This window comes from Limulus polyphemus, unplaced genomic scaffold, assembly GCF_000517525.1.
Source record: "Limulus polyphemus unplaced genomic scaffold, Limulus_polyphemus-2.1.2 Scaffold572, whole genome shotgun sequence".
NCBI classification, from domain to species: domain Eukaryota; kingdom Metazoa; phylum Arthropoda; class Merostomata; order Xiphosura; family Limulidae; genus Limulus; species Limulus polyphemus.
This window is the reverse complement of record NW_013666182.1, coordinates 45,402-55,747: the sequence shown is the minus strand read 5'-3', so window position 1 is coordinate 55,747 and position 10,346 is coordinate 45,402. Positions and strand designations below refer to the sequence as shown.

At 30.3% G+C, this 10,346-nt stretch overlaps 1 protein-coding gene across 1 annotated transcript in view; it reads left to right on the top strand.

Moving 5' to 3' along the window:
• Positions 1 to 654: 654 nt before the first annotated feature.
• Positions 655 to 10,346, top strand: part of LOC106459178 (intraflagellar transport protein 52 homolog) — a 26,387-nt gene continuing 16,695 nt past the window's right edge. Inside the window, exons 1-4 of the mRNA XM_013918777.2 lie at positions 655 to 1,076; positions 3,072 to 3,196; positions 5,368 to 5,455; positions 8,959 to 9,088. Of these exons, the coding sequence (XP_013774231.1) occupies positions 1,047 to 1,076; positions 3,072 to 3,196; positions 5,368 to 5,455; positions 8,959 to 9,088 (373 nt within the window). The 5' untranslated portion in view covers positions 655 to 1,046. The remainder of the gene's footprint in view (positions 1,077 to 3,071; positions 3,197 to 5,367; positions 5,456 to 8,958; positions 9,089 to 10,346) is intronic.

Below are 10,346 nucleotides of genomic sequence, written 5' to 3'. Positions count from 1 at the left end.
ATGGCCACTTTGATACAATGGAACTGTCGAGGTTTTCGTTATAATCTCGATGACATTAAGGCATTAGTTCAGTCCTATCATCCCGCGTGTCTCTCCTTACAATAAAACTTTTCTGAAACCTGCTGATACAGTCACCTTTCGGCAGTTTTCTTTGTACCGGAATGACAGGCTGTGTGATGGACAGGTTCACGGAGGGGTGGAACTGCTGAGACAGTGGTAAGTTTACGGACTTACAACGTTAAACTTACTCGTGGTTGATGTTGGTGGAGATATATATTCAGTTCTTTAGTAGCATCGCTATGTTTAAGCTTAGAAATTCATAGAGGTTTCATTTTGCACAATCAACGATGTGGATAACACCCGCTTTTCAAGAGGGATGATATTGTAGTTTGTGTGTATCATCTCATATTCTTTCAGTCTAAACATAATTATCTCAGAGAATTCCTACAAAATTTCTGTAGAAAAGCGCCATTCAACGTTTAATGTACGTGTCCGGTTTTTACTTGTTGTTATTGCTGCAAATAAATGTTGATTTTATTGTGTTTAGTCTCTTTTCTGCAACTCATTCCACAAAAGTTTAAATCTTTTCTTGCACAAATCTGTAGCTGCTAGAGGGACTACTCTTACCGCTTCATATGCGGGAAGTCGAGGATTCGATCCAGTTTATATCCATTTTATTTACTTATTATGTCAAACTATGTTTCAGTAGTTAAATAATTTTATACCCTAGTTATGGAATATTAAAATAGTGTAATGTTTATACATTTTCCACTGTTACGTTATCTGGTGGAAATTGGGTTTTGTAAAATAGCGACACCTTGCATAAAGGAGAAACTAGTCAAATAATCTCGTATCAACAACATTCTTTAGTGGCGCGATGTAAGACATTAAGATTGTTAGACTAAAGAAAATATTGCAACAAATTCAAAGATACTTTATGATATTATCGTATGTGACAGTTGAGTGTTTTATTTTTATTTTGCTTATTCTTTGAGTGTAAAATACAGGCAGTGGCAAGTCTATCCAACGATAGTCGTTAAATTAAAATGGGACCAGCAGTGGATGCAGTGCTACCTGTAAGTGTAAATAACATTTTGAGATTTCTTAATTAATTTAGTAGCTGTTTTTAAGGATTATATTAAAAACAAATATTTGTCATTGACACTACATGTTATTCCTGCTTACTTTTACTATTTTTAACACTGAACTGTGTAAAACAATGTTAAGGTCGTTTCACATCAGTTAGCATCTGAATCTTACATTACACAATTTGCTTTTGTTTTGTCTTAGGACTTTACTTTAGCCTGAAGTTTAAGGTTAGGATATATAACGATATTTATTTTAATATTGAAACTGGCAGCGTGCACTTTTAATTTTATGATTTATTAACTAAGAGCTTAAGAAGACATAGAAAGAAACGAAATAGTAATAATGAAATAGTAAGTTAAATAATTCCACTAAATCAACATGTACTGCAGTCTAACAAGTTTTTGAAATTTATATTTTGGCTATATTTTTACCTCAATATGTGAATAACTACTGTATATAACTTTTTAAAGTTTTATGAATGTTTTGCTTACCTACCCAGAACTTGATGTCTTCAAATTAATTCCATGATATGATAAGTAATGCTATTTTGCATTTTAAAATCTATTAGGCACTTAAAAGTGAATTTCAATATTGCTCTCAGTTATATATAGTAATTAAGCCCAACTTATTTATTTCTATTCTGAAAAATATTGGGGACTTGACACTGTTTGAATAAAAAATAACATTTGTAATTTAAAGTTATTAATAATATTAATACAGTAGTATACAAATAACTTACAAGAACAATGGAAAGACATTCCTTACATATTCATACAAAGTCAATGAAATATTTTGAAATTAAATTACTTGTGTTTTATTAGACTCAGTGTATGTATACCATAGTTTAGTTATTAGATTAAAGAATAGAAATTAATTTAATAAAATTGTTTAGCTTTTAAAAAAATGGCCAGTATTACTAGTGGAGTGCCTAAGAGGTGAATGCCTGGTCTTTTGTATTTTCTTATTTAAAAAAGGATATTGACACTTTGGAAAGGGTACAGAGGCAGGCTACTAAGATTATTATTGGGATGGAAGTATTATCTTGCAGGACTAGGTTAAGATGTTTTAACTTATTTTTTCTTGAGAAAAAGGATTAGATATGTTATTGAAGTTTACAAGATTATCCAAGGGATTGATAGGACAAAGACCTCTGATATTTTTGTGCTATATTTTGAAGATTGTAAGACAAAACACAGGTTTAAGATATAGAAAATACATCTAGGCTCAGACAGTTTCATTTTCATAACAGGGTAATTGACTTTTAGAATTAGTTGCCATTAACAGTAGTGCATGCTAGCAATTTAAATTATAGGATTAGAAGAGGTGGATTGACGGTTTCATGATAAATGAAGGTCACATTTAAATTTTTGCTTTTCTCAAGGGTGTATGTACAAGAACAGATCTTCTCTTGTAAAAACAGAAAAGGAAAATTATTTAGAAGGTTAGCCATCTTATAAACTAATGAAACCTTCCATCAGTTTTCTTTTATAGGTCAGGATTCCCATTTTAATCTTCTTGTTTAATGAGATCTGACTTATTAGTAATTAGGATACTAATAGAGTAATCATAGAGGTATTAATATTAAACATATAAGGTAGTTTAGTTGGTAATGGCCCCATGTTATTTCTAAAAATGAAAGCTTAGCAATTCTCAAAATGTGTGATACTAATTATGGAATAAAATTAACATTGAGGTGCCAAATCATTCATGATAGAAATTATGATAACATGGGTGTTGCACAGAATTCCTATTTTTAAAACAAATTAAAGAGGCTTAGTTTCAGCCAAGATGTTAACAAAATTAATTATTATTCTTCAAAGTTTGACACCAGTTTAACTGTCAGTGATTTCAGAAGAAAAGTTAAGTGACTAAGGAGCATCTCAAACATTCCTCATGTTGATTTAAAAATTAATGTATGAATATTCATATCTCTGTGCCTTAAACTTAGTAACAGAGTAATATTTTACATTTTGATTTTATAGGTTTCTGCCAATCGTGAAAAAAGCAACACAATTATTTTTAATGCATCCAAAAACGAGCTGTTTAAACTAAATGATGGACTGAAAACTATGCAAAGAAGATTGAAGAATAACTGGAAGGTTATAAGGTAAATGGAACAACCCTTCCATGTACATAAATGTTAAGATTTAGTCATACTAAATGCATCTAAATTGTGTAAAGGTCTAGTTGAATTGCAAATTATATATAATAAATATTGGTGAATCTGTTTTATACTATGTGCTGTTCTAGAAATACCAAAGTAAGAATTTTAAAACTACAAACAACATCAAGAACATTTAATTATTAACAAGAATCTATTGAAACTTGTTTTTAGTACTGCAGAGTCTACACTCTTGTCTTCTGAATAAATTACCCAGTAACTATTCCACTAACTTACGTAAAGGCAGACATGGACATCAAAATGTCATTAGGTTAATTCTATTGAAATGGATCATGTGTCATTGTAGACTGTCAATTTCTGAATTATTTATGGGACTTTTATTTTTATCAAGTGGATAAAACCTTTAAAATCCTAACTGGAGACACAAGCAACAAAAAAGGGGTAATTAATGAACTTGGTACTAACTGATAGAAATTTCAAACTTTTACACTAACTTAACATGTACTAACTTTTAATTTACAAAAGGGAGTTATGGTCAAGCTGCAATAATAGCAAGAGAGAATTGAAAAATGAATTTATCCTTATAAATGTAAATTTATCCAGAGAATTTAATTACAAAATGTAGGCACTTTGATGAAGTTTGAACTAAGTCAAGCAGAACAGTTTTATACAATTTCTAAAGCTAACTTTAACCTAACAAATCTATTCTTAACTAAGAAATGACTGTTTGTCATCTCTTGTATAAATAATACAAAGTCTCAGTAGAAATTATAATATATGCTGTCTGTATGATTTGGCAAAGCTAGATCAGTGTGTTATCATCCAATTACACAGTGAAGTAGGACTAAGTGTATCTCATTGGCTAGCTTGCCAGACTGCGGAGCTGGGGTTCCATGGTTTGCATTGTGTTATATCTCCCCCCCTCTTAAAATAAATTCATGCTTTTCATTTTGGGGTCATGGATTTATTATAACATGATGGTCAGATCCCACCTATTGAATGTGAAAAGAGTAGGCCATGAGTTGATAGTGGATGGTGTTACTTATCTGTCTTCCCTCTAGCCTAATACTCTGAAATTAGGAATGGCTTTTGCAGATAACCCTCTTGTACCTTTGAGCAGAGAACAACATGCTGGTTATGTCTTGAATTCATTATATACATAATTGGACTTTATTCAGTCATATATCTTTGTCTTAACAAATTTTTCTTCTTACCATCAATTGTACTTCTATATAAAATTATGTATAGCTGTATTCAGTAACAATGAATGATGCTAGTATGTGTCTATAAATAATCTGGTCAGTGCATTAAGAAGGTTTCTTTTAATTGTATTACTTCAAGAGAATTAATGTCTTTAATACTTGGTTATTTCACACAAACAGTATGTGAAATCTGTTGTTCAAGTTTCTTTTTGTATTTCAGATTAAAGCATGAAATAATCACTACCTATCATCAGATTACTTTACCTTAATTAGTATCAGAATTTTGTATAATTAGAATAATAATTATATCAAGCACCTTATAGGCCACTGTTCTGTTTTGGCCCTACATTTTCACATGACTTAGTGGCTACAGTTTTATATTAACTTTGTCTTTTCACACATCTCACTTTTAAGCAGGTAGAATCGAATTATTAAACGTTATAAAATCATTAAAGCCCAACATGGTAATAAAACAGAATACTTTAATAGTTGGTAGACTTCACCACCTAATCAATAGTTACAGCCTTTTACTTATGTTAGAAACAAAACACACTCAATCTTGAAAACTGGGTGCAAAAGAGTGAAGTAAAAGATAACCAAACTCTGATCAAGCTGAGTGTTGTTAGGAGTACACAATTGTTTCACCCTTAAAAGTGTAAAAGATACCAGTTCTGTAACCCCAGCTCTTGCTGTTAGTATTTGGAAAATTTGTTACATAATTATAAAATATCTCAGAGTTAAACTACCCAAAAGTTAGTCTAAAGATAAATTGTTTAGAATGAACTTTTAGCTACTTTTAGTTATACTTGCTGATTTTATTTAGGAAAGCTTGTTACATGCAGTATGCAAATGAAATATAACACTAGAAACTAGAACACTGAGAAAATTCACTAGCCAAAAAATTTTTTTTTATTAAGGTTTTAATCAACTACTTTGTGTTTATTTTGTGTTCAGCAACAAAGAAGATATTTCACAGGATTCTCTTTCTCAAGCAACAGTTTTTGTTCTCCCAGGACCAAGAGAAAAGTTTACAGAATCGGAGGTTAGCTATTGTTATTTATATTTAGACTGTCTGAAATAATGAACAAGTTTAGACTGTTATCAGCTGGTGTCGTATACCTTTTTGGTTTGGTAGATGATTGTTAAATGTAGCCATGCAACCACTGAGTCCAAGCTTAATATAATTTTGTGGCCTTTATACACATTGTACGATAATGCTATGCTCAAAAATGTTTTAAATAATTAACTCATTAAATCTGTGTTTAGGATCAGTTTTAATTTACTTCTCTGTTGGTCTTGTTTGATGCATAGTTGAAAGTTATTTATATAGGCAACCTATATACTGAAGTGTTGATCAGACAATATTTTGTTTGATGTATTCCTATACATCTTCACATTCTTTTAATAAACTGTCCTCACACTTACCTGCTATTAAGTATCAGATTTCAGTTTATCATAATTCAGCAGAAATTTGAGCATGAGCAAAAGTCGTTTATTTCTCAATTTTACCTCCTCCAGATGGGTACATCTTGTTTGAAGGGAAAAATTGTACCGCTGAATAAACAAAGTTATAGAAAATGAACGTACTGTAAATCTTTAACACATTAAAATAGTTTTATTTATTTGATTTTATACATTAAATTAAACAAAATTGCAAATTTTTATTTTGAGTTGAGCTCAGTATGCTCTAAACAAAAACATCAGTGATTGCAAATTTGCTTAATTTGGCCATGTAACTTGAATTCTATTGTAGTTTTATATCTTTAACCAGTCACTGTTTCTCAAACTTGGTTGTCATTGTATGATATAATTACTTGTATCTCAGCTTGAGAAGTCATGGGGTAGTGTTCCTTTCAACTATATAAGTCATTATGGCTTTCACTTGAATGGAAATTTTTGTAAAGATTTTCTTAGAAGAAAAGATGTTTGTGAACAACTGCAAGAATTAGAGTTCTACTTTTTTGTTTATTTTATCATTTTGTACTTCATTTGAATTATGATGTTCGAGTATGAGAGTAAAAGAAATGTTTTTCATGGAACAAGAAGAGATAGGCTTAGCTAAATCATTTTGCACTCCATCATTTGAGGTTTCCATTTGCTGTCAAGTTGGCTGTGGTAGGCTTTGTGCACATTAGGCCTTAATGGCCTAAGTAAGTGATTGAATAACAAAAGAAATCTAAAAAGAACACATATATATGTGTATGTGCAGGCCAGAACTTGTTTTATTTTTCATTGTGTAATTTATTACAAGGTCCAGGTCTTGGACATTGAGGTATCAACTACAACACTGATATATATATATATACATACACACAGGCCCGTGCAAAGCTGGTAATTAAGCCCAGGCCAAATGGGAAATGTAGGCCCGATTTCAAACTGCTCATTAAGTATTTTTGTAATCAGTGCTAAATACATATGATTTATATATGGGTATATACATGTAGTTTACATGATGTACTTACAAGTAACAGAAATGAATAAAAGAACTAGAAATGTATATAAGACAATAAAGTACAGTACAGTAATAAGAAGCAGTAAATACAATAGTACATTCATGTTTATTCTGGCCCCTCCTCTGAATAAAAATCACATGCATCAAACAAACTTTAGTAACATCTTGACCAAAAATGTTTTGTGTGTTAACCCCATGATCTTTGTTTAACATCTCCTCCTACGGAAAAACAAAAAAAATTATAGTATAAAAACAAAAATAATGAATGAATAAAAAATTGATAAAGGTTAGCAAATAAAACTAAAACCAGTATTGATGATCTTTAAAGTCAAACATGATAACAGCAAATCTAGTAGACATGTTGAATATCAGGGATAATCGCTATTGTTTGATGTAAATACATGCACCAAATGAAGTTCATACAAACTTATGTTATGTCTACATATAATGAAATGTATAGTAACAGTTAGTTTTGAATAGCACAGGTTATAACTGCAGACTAGTGTATAGGCAATATGTCAGCAGGTGATGTAAACAAAAATAAGGGAGATGCTATTAACATCATTGCAAAAGTGTTGAACCATACTTCTGGGACATGCTATATTGTATATTAGGTGAAACCTTCTGATGAATGGTTAAACAGTCAGCTTGTTTATAATGCTGGTATATTAAAGATTTTTCTGTATACCAGTGATTGTAAAAACTGTGAAACTGTGTATTATATTTTTTAAACTAAAAAGATACGAATTTTGTCAATCACAGCCAGGTGGATAGGGTACTTAAATCGTGAGGGTCCCAGGTTTGAATCCCCATCCTACCAAACGTGCTCACCCTTTCAGCCATGGGGACATTATAATGTGATGGTCATTCCAACTATTTGTTGGTAAATGTGTTGCCGTCGGATGGTGATGATTATGTGCCTTCCGTCTAGTCTTTCACTGCTAAATTAGGGACGGCAAATGCAGGTAGCCCTCATGAAGCTTTGTGTGAAATTCAAAAAACTAACTAAGATACAATTTTCTGTTTTATTAGATATAAATGTTATGGAAAAGTGTAAAAGGAATTAGGAAGAAATAAAAATTAGTAATTAAAATGTCCAACAAAGGGAAGCCTTTTTTATAACCGTACTTTCAAAAAACATGTCACTGTGAAATATTTTCAAAATTCTCAGAGCTGTGAATTCATACAAATATCACATATAAAATGATATTTTATTTGCACAAACTGTATAATATCAAGAATATCCTTCTGATCCAGTAATTTGTTTTTCACATTGCAATAGAACAAACCATACAATAGATGTTTTGAATCAAGACACGCAGGCCCAATAGAATTAATGATATATGTTGTCTTTATAAAATCTAGGTATAGTATTTGCATTTTTTCTTTCTTATGTTATTAAAATGTTTAATATTTAATTTTTTCAATACTTATTTGCACAGGTTACTTAAAAGTAAAATGTCAGTTGAAGTATTAAACGTTCTTTTTAAAACTGATCACATGTAAGAAAGGTATTTTATAAAATCATTTTCTAACTTAATATGTCTTGGCACCAATTTATGCACATATTACATGGGCTATTATTTTCTTTTTATATTATTTACACTGATAAAATAATCTTATATGGAGTTATTTGTTTGTAATTTTTTCATGTTTCATATATAATCCACTTTTTACCATATTTGCCTGAATATAATGTACACTTTTTTTCCCTCTAAACACCTCCCAAAAAATTGACTGTGCATTATATCTGATGATAGTGACAATTCTAGTGATGACAAAGATTTGTGTGAAGATGATTGATTAGTTCAGTGTATTACCACATATAAACTTTTCAATAAACTTGACACTTAAAAAAAATTCAATGAAAGGTTTCCAAAAATGTTTAATTCATCAATAGTTGTGTACTGTATTTAGAAACTATTCAATACATTTTGTACAACTGATGTGTAAAAAAACTAATTTTTCTTCAATTTAACATTTCAAATTTGGATGCACATTATATTTGGATAAATATGGTATTTATTTTTTCCACTTTAAAATGACAAACATAAAACTATCATTGTAATTGTCATTTTCTTTAATTTTAACAGTTTAATTATATGAGGAAGTACTTGGAATCTGGTGGAAGTATTTTTGTTATGCTTGGTGAAGGAGGGGAGAAGAGATTTCAGACAAACATAAATTTCTTCTTGGAAGAATATGGAATCATGGTTAACCATGGTAAGTAGAGATTGATTCTCTCAGGTATACAGGTAAAGTTTTACACATGTAGTGAGTGGTTTCTTATTCAAATTTATAATTATGAGCTCCTGTGAAATGCATCTTAATATCTTCTTAAAATCTGAGTGTTCACTGTTATAGATGTAAAGAATGTAGTACATAGTAAATAAAACTATAAGTATTCATAGATTTTATAAAAATGGAGAAAAGGAAACTTGACAATTTCTCTTAAAGTAAACTTGTTTATAGAATACTAAAAGGTAGTTAGGGCACTCTACTTGCAATCTAGTGGTTGTGGATTTGAATCCCCATCCTGCCAAACATGCACACCTTTTCAACTGTGGGGGTGTTCTAATATGATGGTCAGTCACACTATTCATTGGTAAAAGAGTAGCCCAACAGTTAGTGGTGGAAGTGATGACTAGGTGCCTTCCCTCTAGTCTTTCACTGCTAAGTTAGGGATGGATAGGTCAGATAGCTCTATTGCAGCTTTGCATAACATTCAAAACAAAACATACTTTATCTGATTATATCATGCAATAACTAATGAAAGGTTTTTTTTTTTAAATCTTATTTAATCATTTTATTCTACTAAAATTACTTAAAACTGTTCAATTAAATGGAAAAACTTATTTTAGAATTATGAGTATTTGGGGAATTCACAGCTACCGAACTTAATGAACATGACTTTTTGTATGAAACATTAATTGAATTCAAACTATTTGCACTAAATCTAATATTTATAAAAAAAAGTTTGGATAATAAGTATGAATAAAAATATGAGGTTTTTCTTTTTCAATCCTGATGTACTTAGGTAGAAGTTATAAACTGCACGAAGTTTGAGAATAAATGGAAGACATAGATTTTAAATTCACTATTTTTAAAATTAAGAGTGTTTCTGAAATAAAAGCAAAAAAAATTTAATTAAGTAGCATTCTGAGAAACTTTTCAACAACTGTTTAAGTGGAGTACAGTTTGGACTGTACACACAGATATGATGCACATATGATAAATACAATATATTGCGATCAGTTTCATTTTGGCCATCAACATCTTATAATAAGAATGTAAGAAATGAATTCTTAGTTTTAATCAAAAGTCTGCTAGCATACATAAAATAAAACAAAAGTGAAATGAGAATTTCAAATGTTCAGTATAATGAACCTCAGTTGTACACTGGTAAAAATAAAAAATGCAGGTTGTATTTCTAACATATAACTTCGTGGGTTTTGTTTATCTATACAAGTACACGTTACCT